Here is a 14,574-nt window from a genome sequence, read left to right as displayed (position 1 = left end):
TAACTAAAATGTTTATTGGAAATAATTATAAAGCAAGAATATATTTAATTGATTAAAAACCAACCATGTCACAGAATTTAAAATTTCTAATACTATCTCAGTTGAGAGTGTAATCATACATCACCAAGGTTATCATGTATTTATTTTTCTGCGTTGTATATATATATACTAGTAATAGTTTATTACCGGTGCTGATGATTAAGCTATGCATTGAGACAATATAATAACAAAAGTGTGTGGTGTGGGGGACCAATTTGTGCTTGTTTTGGAGATTTAAGGTGGTGGAGGAGCGGCTTCTTGGGAACTACTGCCTTAAACAAAGGAAAGATGGACTTGTCTCTAACTGTCATGACCAAAAGTTATAGCTAGAGTTACTTGGTCACGTGCCATTTATAATGTGATAGAGCAAAAGCTAGCAAAACAAAATAGTATATATAGGTAGACATGATTTCATGTATGTGTCTCATTTTTGGAGTTGTCAAAACGATTTTAGTAGTAAAATGAATTTTTGTCAACGCAGAATCAAACTTATATATTTAATTTGTTTTTACATGAATGTATCTCAACATAAATCATTATATATTTTATTCATTTTCCGACAAAATTAATTTTATATGATTAATTCATTTGAAATCAATTTAATTACTGCAGAGCCAAATTAAAACTATATTGTATGTTGTCTTTGGCAGTTTCTTATACTTATGTTAGTTTCCATAGAAAAAGTATTGTCCCAATGTATTGAACTATTGTTTATTTCTTATGCATTTTAATATTTATTTCATAGTACTCTATGATCTAGTTAAGAAAATCACTAATCTACTTTGTACATGTGCTTAGGTCTCAATGGCCAAATTAGTAGGTATAGCCCTTAGCCTTTGAAATTATTTTTAACTGGACAAAGAGCTATAGAAAATTTGCTAAGATTTGAGAAGCATATAATATATAGGTGATGTGTCCTTTCTTTCTCCACCTTGCTACTTTTTTTTTTTTTAATCTTTTTGAGTGTTTTAAGACCAATCCTCTTTGAACTTGTGCTTAAGCTATTTAATTATGTTTAACATTGGTTGGTTCAACCCAAAAGCATCATGCAATGCAAGATCCAATTTTGCTAAAGATATTATATTCTTCATAAAGTACTTTTTGTAAGATATGCATAGTATTTACTTTATAAACTTTGCCTTGTCATCCCTTTATACAAGTGCTTCTCTAATATTCTTTCTCCAAGTTTCCCCTTAACTTTAACTATTATTTTGGCCAATGCATGGTTGGTGCTTTGAAGATAAACACTTAATTAATCAAGCATAATACACCAAATTTAGTGATGCAAAGACACACTAGATTTTATTAAGATATTTTTGCTTTGATATGAACAACATGAAGTTGGGAGCTGGCCACTATATGACATTCATAATAGTACATAAATAAATTAAGAAAATATCTCGGATTTTTTCTTTCTTTTCAAGTTGTGGAATCTTACAGTGGCAACCTTAAAATAAACTGGTAACTGATTTATTAAAAATCAATTATTTCACAGAAGGATTTATTCAACACGCATAACTACATTTATGCATGAAAGGATTGAGAGGAACAAGCATGGTTGGTTGTTAAGATAAGTCTTACATTGAATACTGATATGAAAGTGTGTTGTAGACATATAATATAAGTTCCCCAAAACTCTCAAGGAAGGTTTGGATAAACAATTTAATTAAGTGGCATATCATATATAAGTGTAGTTATGTATAAGTTATGGCCAGGGCCGGCCATTCCTACGAATTCAGAGGCTCGGCTCTGTAACCGAAAAGAGGCTCGTAATAAAATAAAAATGTATATATTTTTTAAAAGAACAATGTTTTATTTAAATTTTTTAAAAGATAAATACAAGATATCGTATATATGTTGTACACCCAAAGGTGAAAACCATTACCGTATACATGAGGAACCTCAAACCACCATCCAAAAAAAAACACCTACCTAACACCAAAAGCAAGAGGACCCAATTCTTCTAGGCTTAAAACAAGGAGTTGTGTTATTTGAACATCCATATATGTGACAACTTTTGTGACAACCAAAATTTTACAAAGGAAATGAGGTAGTGACACAAAAATCAAAGCAATAGAGAGAAAAAGTAAAAAGATAATGTGAGTATGAGAGAGAAAGTTGTCATAAAAGTTGTAAAAAATGGTTGTTCAAATATCATTTCTCTAAAACAAGACAACAAAAAAGAGAAGTGGAAATCTTGGAGTAGTGGGGTAGTACTTGGTAGAATTATGCTCTTTATTAGAATGGATTCACTCATTCCCAAAGTAAATGACCAAAATGCCCCTACACATGTTAACTTATGCTAGTGCTTATATATACTTTAGCCAAAGTAAATAGAACGTTTGTTTGTCATGAGTTTAGCTCAGTTGATAGAGATATTGTTATAAGCAAGTCTCCATACTATATATATATATATATACATAATAATTTGATGTTTTGATGTTACCACTTTTATGTATATATGATTTGAAAAAAAAAATGTTAATTTGAATTTATGTATAATCATCAAGCCACAAATTTTTTATGGCCCTCACAAAAAAATTGTTTTGTGGGCTTACATATAAAAATGACTTATTATTGAGTGTACTGAAGCTATCACTTCCCAACATATATGCTTTCGTGTAAATTCAAATTATTGATTAGTAACACAGTTGAAGTTGAGTTTGTTTATCATTTGAATCACTTTAATGGGTAGCCACATAATAATTGTGCACAAGTCCTGTTCTGACAACCATGTGTGAGTAAAACTTGTAATTAGATTTTTATTTCAATACCTAAAGCTTCAATTAGTGACAAATTTTACGTGACAATTTGAGTTTAAATCCTGATTAAAATATCTTTGTTTTGAATGTTTTAGGATTTGAATATGATTGAAATATTTTTGTATCAAATTTTATTTATCTTTCGGTCAAACTCTGAGCTACCAACATTTTCCCCTAAATCTAGACGATTAAGAAAAAAATGAATTATGACATTGTTGGATAGTTTCCTATCATGATGGATTTGTGAGAGCCATTTTCCTTCTCATGCTCACAAGCAATTGGATGACAAGTCGCGTGGTTGAAATTTTAAGATCAAAGGAAGAAAAAGGACTCTTACAAGTTGAAAAGAGAAAACGTTGGATCTATTGCCATGATGCTTCTATAATTTCAAGCGTGGAATAATGGACCATATATCCCATTATCTTAAAATTTTATCCGGTTAATGATTTAGATTGAAGGCCATGGAAAGAAACTTTTCATTATATTTCCTCAAATTCATAGGTTGTTTATGTTCACTCAATTGGTTTTCTTATCCTATCCTATGGCTTTTTATAGACAACTATCAGTGGCTAATCTGTCAGGGGAGGGAGAAATTTGTTAGTAGTGAGATTGGGTTGGAAATTAAGTGTGAGGGATTATGTTTCACATCGATTAGAAATGGAGGAAATGGAGGAAATATAAGAGAGGGGATCCATATATCAATTGTCTTTAAAGATTTTTTTGATGGAAATGTGATATCTAAGTCTCTTAGGGATCGTGGACGGTTAGCTCATCGTATAACATTTTGTTAACACCAATTTAATTTGCACAAAAAAAACAATTTAATTATGAACTAACTTGATTTTGGGTGAAGTTTTTAATGCTTGGTTCTAACATTTTACTTACAAGCAGTATTTTACTTGAGGAAAAACTAATACTTGCATGCTTTAATTATTGTCTCTTATAGTTAGTTTTATATGAAATTTGCAACAAACTGTAGTGACTATCTAGAAAATTTGCAAGTATTACGAGTTATGAAGCATAAAACGAACATCTGACGTAACATGGACACTGATACACCGATACCATTAATAATTTGAATAAATCATATAATTCAGTGTAATTATATGTGCCTCTGTGTCAGTGTCCTCCGACATCGAGACACGCCTAAAATTTAAATAAATATAAAACGGTTGTTGGGAAGAGGACATTTGGTGTATTATTATTTGAGGTGAGTGGAGTAGTTATTAGAAAAAGAAATGATGTTATATCATAGTACATACTTTTTTTGACAGAATATCATAGGACATACTATGAATATAATATATGCTGGAAGACGTGACAGATGGAACCAAATATGAAACTTTGAAAGCTGACCCCATACATTGTGGAGCTATCTAAAGTACTTTTGAAGTGGGGGAGAGGGACAAAGAAAGAGAAGGCTAGAGAATCATTGGTGGGAATAATGACCACACAGTGCACACACTCTTGTTTGTTTAATTTTGGTTCTTCCATATACTATCTACAATAAATCCAATTGTAGATTGAACTTAGGAAGTGTTAAAAAGTAGTTGTTACTTGTTACTACTAGTTAACTTTCTTAAAAAATCTCAAAAGTGAAAGAAAAATGAATAAAAACATATTATATCTTGTATTTACAACAAATTAATCTCATTAGTAGAGTGGAGATCTTACTGCTTGGAACCACGTCACATTTGCTCTAATCGTGCATCTGCTAAGAAGCTACATATTGTAACTTCTCTATTTTCACATTTACAGTGCCTCAAAACGCGATGTTCAAGGTGCAAACGTGCATCCAAACACTCTTTTAGTCACAACAACTACAATTGCAACCATTTGTTCAAACTTCCCCAAAATTGGAAAAACAAAAATGTATATAATATCAACTTAGATCTTATACTATTTTTGCAATCTTTTTGGTTACACTTTAGTTAATAGATTGTTTGGTCAAAAGTATTATATCTCCGCCTTAGATAATCTAATAGCGGAAATATAGGTGGAGTGACTTTACCGTACAACTGCCACTGAGGAACCAAATCCCTTTTCATGTGTATCGATCTTCCTCAATTGTTGTGCAATGCAGCCCTCTACATAGTCGATCATTAAATTAAGCGAGAGAATGTCATGTGTAAGAGTCTTCTCCAACGGTTGTACAATGCAGCTCGTTGCAGAGTTATTCTATTAAATCAGAGAACATCTAATTTACTTTCTCTCTTTTAATATAATAGCTCTACATCGAACTAAACAGTTCAGCCGCTAGAGAGGATCTAACTTCTTTTTATACTTCTCAAAACCTCTTTTTTTTCTCTCCTCTTACTCCTCTGTTCCCTAACCCTCCACTCTTGATCCTTTCAAGTTTCAATGCTCAAACATCAATACTCAACAATCTCACTCTCTCTCCATTTACTATTAATATATTTTTATTCCTTTCCAGTCCAACTTACTAATTAAAAATTATTTAAATTCACACCTCCTCACTCTTTATTAGTCTTTGAGAAACATTGAAAATACAAGAACCAGTTCTGTCTTCTCACAATCAGTCATAGTTAAGAAAAAAGCAACAATGAAAACAGATGTCTCCAATTCCAAAGCACAGTGTTTAGGTGATTTTCAGAAGCAAACCACTTTCACTTGATCTTGAAATTTGAGAAACTCTTTTACTATCATCTCCTTATCTTAAAGCTTTTCTTGCCATGTTTTTGTCACCACTAAAGTAGTTTCATCTCTAAACTATTCCAAGTAAGTTTTTCTTTGCGTTTGTTTTCTTAGAATGAAAATCTTTGTAGATTTTAATGAAACAAGTATCTGCATGCACTTCTTTGTTTTTGGATACTTTGATGTTGTTAGTTCTCTATATTAATGTTTATTGTTTCTATTTTGTGTGCTGAAACTGATTGTGTTCATGTTTATTTTTGCTTATGCTCTCTCTCTTTCCGAGTAAGGGACTGAGGTGCACTTAATCATGGTGTTCAATCGTATGAATTAAGAAAGTCGGTGGTTATAGTATAAAATTTGTCGAAAAATAATATTATTTTACAAGAAAGAATTAATTTATATTTCCATCATAGTATTTACTATTTGTTATAAAAAAAGATGCATGCTTAGAGGTATATTTGTAAAAAAGTAATTAATGCAGTTGAAATTTTGAATCCGGACTTATAAAAAGGGATTAGTAAATCGTAAGAGAATCTTATATTTAGGGACAAAACTCAAAAGTTTGTTGGTTTTTAAAAAAAATATAATAAGAAACAATCTCCAAAAAAGATTCAATACTGATTTTAGATTAGATGGTAGTAGGTTAAAGATTAGAGTAAACAATGAAAGTAGTTTGATTTCTTGGATCATTTATGATGCTTAGGCCCATGGTTTTAAATAAAGGTCCGTGACCGTGAAATGAGATGCGGCATAAACAGTTTTTTATGCTGCTGAAACCACAATGCGTCCGCGGATGAAGTTGTATCGGTCGCATTTGATCGTGATTCTTGCAATATGAAAGATTGCGATGCAACCACAACCATTGTGGTAAATGCTACTTAAGACCCTGCTTAGGCCATGATGAATGAGAAAACATCATATATTGGTTACCTAATAATTCATGAAGTTCATGGCATGTATCCTTGCTACTTTATTCCACTTTTTAATTCACTTGCTAAAGATAAAGCCAACATAACAAGCATGTGAAGATTCAATCAGAAACAGTTTCTTGGTAAAGGTGTTCAACTGTTTTCTCCAATATGAATAGGCACCCATGTCTGGCTCCACCTTAAATCCAATCACATATTTACAAATGGGATGTTTCATATTCAACAATTAGCATAGGATGATTATGTAATTAAATCAAAAAACATGGTAAATAAATGTGTATCTATGCCAAGACTAATTGTCTTTCACAAAGGAGACAAATCATAGGATGATTATGTTCACTAACACAATAATTTCTTGTTTTCATGATATCTTCATATGAGCTCATAGGTTATCCTAATTGCAGGACAAAATAAAATTTTCACTGCTAAAGCATGAAACAAAACATTGATCTTGAAGTAGAAGCTTGTGCAGAATATGAATCTGAAGTTACAAGCCAAGTTGATTCTAATGTATCAACTCAAGAAACCTTTTACAACATCACAAATCCTAATTCATATGATATATCTCTTGACCTAAGTCTAAATTTCAAGAACAGTGAGATACCAACAACAAGAGATTCAAATTCAATAGGATTCTCACTTTCAAGCACTTCTGAGAGCAGTAATGAACCTGCAACAGCAACAATTCCAAGAGTTTTCTCATGCAATTACTGTCAGAGAAAGTTTTTCAGTTCTCAAGCTCTTGGTGGACACCAAAATGCACATAAAAGAGAAAGAACATTAGCAAAAAGAGCTATGAGAATGGGAATGTTTTCTGATAGGTATAATGCTAGTTTAGCATCTTTACCTTTGCATGGTTCTTTTAGGTCATTAGGGATAAAAGCACACTCTTCAATGCACTATGGTTTCTCACCAACAACAATTAGGCCTCATCATCATGAGGTGAGAAATAATATGAGATTCGAGCAACAAGGTTGCGTCGGATTTCCAATATTCTTGGAAGACGAGGAGTCAAAGTTGATGTGGCCAGGTAGTTTTCGACAAGAATCCGGGGCGGGTGGTGCTCAACAGAATTTCATACTCACTGAGGTGAATCCTTGTGTAGACATAGAAAAATCTACCCCAGATTTGACATTGAAACTTTGAAGGAGGTTATATTTGGTAAAAATTTGGCTTTGAATTGAGTTTTCTGCATTAATATTGTTGTATTTTTGTATAGTAAAACATGTATGAAAAATTATTATGATTGCTAGAATGTATGAAAAATGATTATGATTGCTAGATTGGTTACTACCAACACTTGTTTGGCTTTCCTTTTATTTTCATTTTTTAGTTTTCTATTAGGAGTACATGATTTGGTATTTTGTTTTGTATGTTTCTCATTGTATAATAATTCTTTGAGGACAATTTAGAACCATCTTTTCTGTTGACCATAATATATTTAGCTTCGATTAATTTCTCAAGTTGAATAGAATCACATAACGTTAAAACTCTCCTTGAAGAGCGAGAGTTTGAATACGACTGCATTTCCATTGCACAAACTTGAACTCGAAATCATTTATTAAGCTGAAAGAAATTGAGTATCATCTTATCAAGCATTTTTTGGTGATTGCGAAGTTTAATTCATGGCTAGGTAGAGACCACTTAACGTTGTCCCCGAGTTTAACTCATTTGGTTAGAATATTGTATAATAATGCAAGGGCTGGGTTCGAACCTCAGAGTCCCCAAGTCCCCTAATTAGGATACTTGACAAAAAAAAGACCACCAAACATTGTCCAAAGTTTAATGCCTACATATAAAAATTATTTTGGGTTTTGAACAATTTTTTTTATTAATGGTTGCATAATAAATTAGTTAAAGCATTCAGGAATAAAAAAAAGGTTAACATTTTTTCTTAAAGGATGTTGAAGGTTAATTATCTTAAAAGATATTGACAATAAAAATAATTGGTACAACCGCCATTGAATGTGATACGAGGTTTACATTTATTCAAATTGTTAAATGTGTTACTTGAAACTGATTTTGGTCTATAGATTTATCAATTTTATCGGTCCTTCATATGATTTTAATATAATCAAATTGTTATAAGGAAGTTGAGGGTTATGTGTTGTGAATTTGGACAAAAACACACCAATAAAATAAAGATGTGTGGAGCAAAGGAAATAGTAATTAATGGATAAAGTGATCCTCAAGCACCAACAACAACAACAAATAAATATAAATCTAAGTGTAGAGCAATACCACGAGAATAATCAAAGCAATAAAGATAACCAATGAAAATAAAGGAACAAACACATCAAAGATTGTTAATTCAGTTCGGTCAAATATGACATACTCTGGGGGAGAGAGCAGCTCTCCAATTCACTAAGATGAAAGTGATGCAATGGGGTTACAAGAAATTAGCTTAAAAGCTCACAAAGAACAAAACATAATTTCTACCCATTTTTCAAGTCACTCACACTCTCAATGAATCCTAAGAGAAATTAAAACACTAAAGGAAGCTTTTTGTTCTCAATGGTGAAATCTCACTACCCAAGATGATTACAATATTTCTCAACCCAAGAGAACCTCGTTACAAAATACTCAACCCTAAAGTTACCTCTTTTGTATTTCTAGGTTTCTCTTTCTAAAGCCACACACAAAACATGAATAATGAAGTCTTAGATAGTGTTCAGAATTCGAGAAAATCGGCCCCATAAATGAAAATCGGCCCCCGATTTCACCTTCATGCAAAGTACCAACCCAGCCTTATCCTCAAAATTGGGCCCCGAAATTTGTCGAGACATCAGCTGCTAAACACGCTCAAAATCGGGCCACGATTTAGACAAATTGGACCCCGATTTTACACTCCTTTAGAACTTCAATTTTTGAGTCAATTTTCAACATTAGGAAGTAGTAATTAATGGATAAAGTAGCCTTAAGCAACAACATTATCTATGATAAATAGACTATGCTTGGAGATAAACATTTGAGAGATAGATAGTTAAGTTTAATCTAAGAGATATATTTGGGGATGATATGTTTGAATGATTACTTGTGTTTGACATCCCCATTGTTATACTTGTACGTAAATATTAGCCTTATATCTTGTAATGTGTTTCTATCTATATATTTAGATTCCATTGAAGAGGAGTTTAAAGGTAAAGATGGTGCGTGCGTTTCTTTGCACTCCTTATGAAGCTGGCGATGTAAACGCTAGTGTCGCTGACAAGAATTCATGTCTTATTTTTTTATGTATTGAAGTCTTATATGTTGAATACCTAAGTTATGATCGATGTATTCAAGATACTTGGTTTCATGTGTACCACCTAGATCTAATGGATCCACACACTTCTGTCTTTATGAATAATATAAGTTTTGATGTACTTTTGAATATGTGCACCACCGGAAATATCAAATGATAAGCATTTTTATGAGAATGAGAGAATTAATCTTAGCCATTTAATTTTAATAAACAGTTGAGATGAAAAGAATAAACTCTATTGTATTAAAATAATTCTTTGCTCTAAATTAATCTTAGCCATTAAACTTCAATAATGAAAGAGAGAACTTATAGAGATGAAAAAGATGAAGACGGGTGATTTCGAGTCAAAAATTGACCCAAAACCACCACCTCAATGAAAAAATGAAAGAGAGAACAGATAGAGAAAAAAAAATAGGGCTAGCATAAAGGAATATTATTGTTTTTAGAGGAATGATAGCAACATACATTTTTTCAACACACTCTCTTTGATCGGTTAAAACTCACATGAGTCCCACCAAATTAGATGTGACTCATATAAATTTGGTGGGACTTATATGAATTTTAACTAATTAAAGAGAATGTGTTGAAAAGTATATGTTAAAATATGTGTTGCTAGCATTTCTCTTATTTTTATTAATAAACAGTCTCACCTTAAAAAGTCATTTTAATATTTTTACTATACAATAAAAATGTTAAGCAGATATGGAAAGAAAGTATTTGAATATCTTTTATTTGGTTTTACATAAGTCACCTCTACGGGAGGTAATGCTATTTGAGAAATGCCGGACACTAAATGTGAGTGTATGTATTAGGGTTCAAATATAACATTGAGTATTTAATTTACTTATTAACAATGTTGAGGGCCAAAATATCAACAAAAGACGTAGTTAAGGATGTTTTTGAAATTTCAATTCATTTAAAGTTAGGAAATATAATGACATTGATTCATAGATTCAAAGACCAAACTATAAAAAAATAAAAAAAATAAAAATCTAAAATGTTAGTTTCAATATAAATTATATAATGTTAAGTATCACACCTTTTTTCTTTTGACTCAATTCAAAGACCAAAATATAAAAATAAAATAAAAAATAAAAAAAATCTAAAATGTTAGTTTCAATATAAATTATATAATATTAAGTATCACACCTTTTTTCTTTTGACTCATTGAGTATTACACCTAAAATTGTATATCCATGTATTAATATTTAATGTAAAAAATTCAAAATATTATTGAAATATTGCTTTAAATAAATCTAATTATTTGATGTATTAATATTATTGAAGGCATGTTTGCAATTTCACTACCTTCAAGGAATTCAATGAATGTACGGGGACCAAAATCAAGGTATATCCAATAGAAAAAATTTCAAAACTATTTTTCAACGATTCATTTTAAAAATTAAGTACCACGCCCTTTTATTTTTTGACTCATTAAGTACCAAGCCTAAAAGTATCTTTTAAGGGAAATCAAACGTAAAAGGATATATTTATTTATTTGTATTCAATGTATAAAACATAAATATTAATAAAATATTGATTTAATTAAACATATATTATTTTTAATAATAAATAGTATCACCTTGAAAAGACATTTGAATATATAATATTACACGTATATGGAAGAAACAAATTATGCTTTAGGCACAAATTAAATTCATACTTTGAATGATGTTTAATGACTAAAAAACAAATTAGAATTATAAGATAAGACAAATTTATTTATTTTTTTTGATAAATAGACGAAATGGTAAAGCCATTATAAACTCACACACATAAGTGGAAGTACCGGGGTTCGAACCCCGGTCATGACATCCGGCCTAACAATTTTGGCATTTTGTCAGTTGAACTAGGACTTCTTGATAAGATAAGACCAAATTTATTTATGCTAATAAATTGTTTTTGACTCGTCCACTCTCCATCTAGCTCTCTTATATATAGAGTACATTTTGACACTAATTTTCACACCTTTCATTAGAAAAATTTAGTTGATTCTAATTTACTTGATAAAAATGGCTTCTAAACTAGCCTTGTTCATCCAAGGCCTCTTGGTCATTGTTGTTTTAATCTCTTCCATGGGGGAAGCTAGAAATTTGGGTAAGATTTCCTCAATCTCTAGAAATAATGATGTTTCACTTTGCTTTTGATTTTTTTTTTTTTTTTTTAAGCTTCAAGCTCTACTCATTTGTTGGTCGCCATTTTATCTATACATTTCCATCAAAAGATTACTTTCCCTTCACAAACATATCTCCAAATTTTTCAAATGGTTACCCCCAATGAAAGTAATACGAATAGTAAGGCTTCTTCACCTCTTTCACTCTGATTTATTGTTTTTAATTGATACGTACTCATGTTATTTTGTATTATGCATGGTGAAATTTATGTGATCATCTCATGAACCTGCAAATTTGCCGATGGATATATGTCATCAACTATGACTAACCAAATTTCTGAACTTTTGTGTTCATTGTTCATGAATTATTACTATTTTCAAAGAAATTTTTTAATGGAAAATATGTGTAATTTGGTTTGATCATGGCTCATGTTATTGCAGTTGAGGTTGCAATGAAGCAAAATGATGTGGATAATGTCAAGTATTATGCGAAAAAAAGTCTTACAAACAAAGGCGATTCAAGTTCAGATTGCTTCATACCTGGTTTTCCTGGCATCCCAGGAATTCCAGAAATACCAGGAATCCCAGGCATACCAGGATTTCCAGGCATACCAGGATGGCCCGGTACACCAAATACACCTAACACTCCTGCATCACCAAGTCCATCTACAACTCCAGAAACACCTGATTCACCTACACCTAGCCCAGATGATTCACCTGCACCTAACACTCCTGCATCACCAAATCCATCTACAACTCCTGAAACACCTGATTCACCTGCACCTAGCCTAGATGATTAAACTTTCCGATGTAGCTAAATTAATAAAATAAGAAAAATGCTATATAATGTGAATGCATTCTCCCGAATTCATCCCGACCTTTATTCGACCAAGCCTTTTTTTTTTACTCCGCCTTTTACTGAGACTTCTCATGTATTCCTGCCATGTGCAACTTTTTATTGGTTAGTTTTAAATTTATGATGCGATCGGGATAATATTGATCTTATAGTTATGTGATATTTATGTAAGCATATTATAAATATATTTGGTTTTACTCCATGCTTGAAAATATATTTTTTTGGTTAGAGCCAAAATTATACCTTAAACTCTAGAATCAATCATGTTAATAATTATAAAGAGTTCGATTTTTGATTGGAATAATTTTTTGTCAGATTTTACTAAGGTTTATTTTACTTAAAAATTGGAAGGTTAACACAAAAAAAAAAATTGTTAATAAGCGGAAATGTACAAGAAGCCATGATGATCAAACAATGATGTGGTTGAGCTTTCTATATCAACACACACTCGTATGATAATGGAATATCAATATATACCGCTCTAGTGTTTGTGATCTTGGGGACCATGTCCTCTTTATGTGTAGAATCAAAGTTAGGGTTAACTATTTGTATTTTATTTCAACCCATCACAAAAATAGAGTTACTCTTTATATTCTACGTATGAAAAGACTGCAACCTATTAGATAGTCATAAGCCAATATTAACCAAATTTTATTGGGATTTGCTAGAACACACCTACTAGTTTTCATGTGGGAGTGTTTTAACAAGTTACAACTAAAAAAGTTAATAAATACATCTTAATGTGTATGTTGCTATAACACACCTTCTAAAAAAACAAGTGGGTGTGTTCAAGCAAATCCTATAGGCATTTGCTAGAATACACCGACTTATTTTTTAGAAGGAGTATTTTAGCAAATTAATAACTAAAAAGTGGTTAAATACACCCTAAGATGTAGTTTTGCTAAAACACTCCCACATAAAAATTAGTGGGTGTGTTCTAACAAACCCCAATTTTATTAGATCACTTTTAATTATTCACATATAAGATCAATGTTGGATTAATGATCTAACAAGTAACAATCTCCCTCTTTAACTATATGTGTAACCTTATAACTTTGCATTGCAAGAACTATCCATATGAGCTCAAATTGATATATGTCATTGTTAATGTATTTATAACCAATATGGTATATCAATAATGCCAACATAGGATCTAAGCGGTCATTGTTACAACCATCATAATTGAACCCACATCAATGGTCACATATGATGACACAAAAGAGCTACAGAGGAGCTACATGGATCATGATGTGAATGTGTAGCATGCATTTTTATGTCATGTGATCTTAATATGTCTAATTCCAGTTTATCCTCCTAAATAATTAGTCAGATCATACCATAACAAAAATCAGAGTGTAATAATGTCAAAACTTTATTTCTGCTAAAAAAAAATAAAAAAAATCTTAAGCCTTACATGAACTTAGATATATCTTTTTTTTTAAAACAAAACTTGGTATCCATACTAAGAGCCGACTAATCCGAGGCGTCCCATCCCGTCGTCCACTTGTGGGGGCCTATTTAAAGCCAGAGCATAGCTTTGTATGGACTTAATCCATCGAAATCGGCATCAAGGGGAATCAAAGTTGAGATCTTGAGAGGAGCACACTCCAAGATCCCAAGCCAACCGCGAGGCCAACCCCAAATGGGTTACTTAAATATATCTACACCCATAATAGTGTTACATTCATGAAACACTTTGGGTGGCAACAGTTTAGTTAATGAATATGCATGCAATCATGAAAAAAATTCTTTAATAACAAGGAAGTTGATGTCGTTGTGATTTGACTCATCCAGCTCCTGTTTTTATTTTATTAGAGAAGAGAACTACTCATTAATTGTTAAATAATAAATTTAGCATATGTCATTTACATCCACTATACACAAGCTTGTGACAAAGTTTTGCAACCAAGTTCCATGACCGGTTGCCTCATAACACGCTATAAAATCTACTACGACAATAGAAGAGGTTGTACAAA

At 31.5% G+C, this 14,574-nt stretch overlaps 2 protein-coding genes across 3 annotated transcripts; both read left to right on the top strand.

Moving 5' to 3' along the window:
- Window positions 1-5,052: 5,052 nt before the first annotated feature.
- Window positions 5,053-7,682, top strand: LOC11425958 (zinc finger protein 4). Of its 2 annotated transcripts, none has more exons than XM_039834062.1 (2): window positions 5,053-5,404; window positions 6,790-7,682. In XM_039834062.1, the coding sequence occupies exon 2, from the start codon at window positions 6,818-6,820 to the stop codon at window positions 7,529-7,531; it is 714 nt and encodes a 237-aa protein (XP_039689996.1). In that variant the 5' UTR covers window positions 5,053-5,404; window positions 6,790-6,817; the 3' UTR covers window positions 7,532-7,682. The 2 variants fall into 2 exon arrangements, with proteins under 2 accessions (XP_039689996.1, XP_003616209.1); XM_003616161.4 differs by having other exon boundaries at window positions 5,054-5,540.
- A 3,903-nt stretch (window positions 7,683-11,585) lies between these two features.
- Window positions 11,586-12,783, top strand: LOC120580604 (cuticle collagen 34). Its single transcript, XM_039834600.1, has 2 exons — window positions 11,586-11,726; window positions 12,184-12,783. The coding sequence occupies exons 1-2, from the start codon at window positions 11,642-11,644 to the stop codon at window positions 12,540-12,542; spliced, it is 444 nt and encodes a 147-aa protein (XP_039690534.1). The 5' UTR covers window positions 11,586-11,641; the 3' UTR covers window positions 12,543-12,783.
- The last annotated feature ends 1,791 nt before the right edge of the window (window positions 12,784-14,574 follow it).

This window comes from Medicago truncatula, chromosome 5 (genome assembly GCF_003473485.1).
Source record: "Medicago truncatula cultivar Jemalong A17 chromosome 5, MtrunA17r5.0-ANR, whole genome shotgun sequence".
NCBI classification, from domain to species: domain Eukaryota; kingdom Viridiplantae; phylum Streptophyta; class Magnoliopsida; order Fabales; family Fabaceae; genus Medicago; species Medicago truncatula.
The sequence above is the reverse complement of the archived record's forward strand: the minus strand, read 5'-3'. Positions and strand labels throughout refer to the sequence as shown.

What these genes read in the sequence shown, in the direction of transcription:
- LOC11425958 (XM_039834062.1), top strand. Translation starts at nt 6,818, where the DNA reads ATGAAACAAAACATTGATCTTGAAGTAGAAGCTTGTGCAGAATATGAA.
- LOC120580604 (XM_039834600.1), top strand. Translation starts at nt 11,642, where the DNA reads ATGGCTTCTAAACTAGCCTTGTTCATCCAAGGCCTCTTGGTCATTGTT. An exon ending in GGGGGAAGCTAGAAATTTGG is followed by an intron (nt 11,727 to 12,183) that starts GTAAGATTTCCT and finishes ATGTTATTGCAG; the next exon opens with TTGAGGTTGCAATGAAGCAA.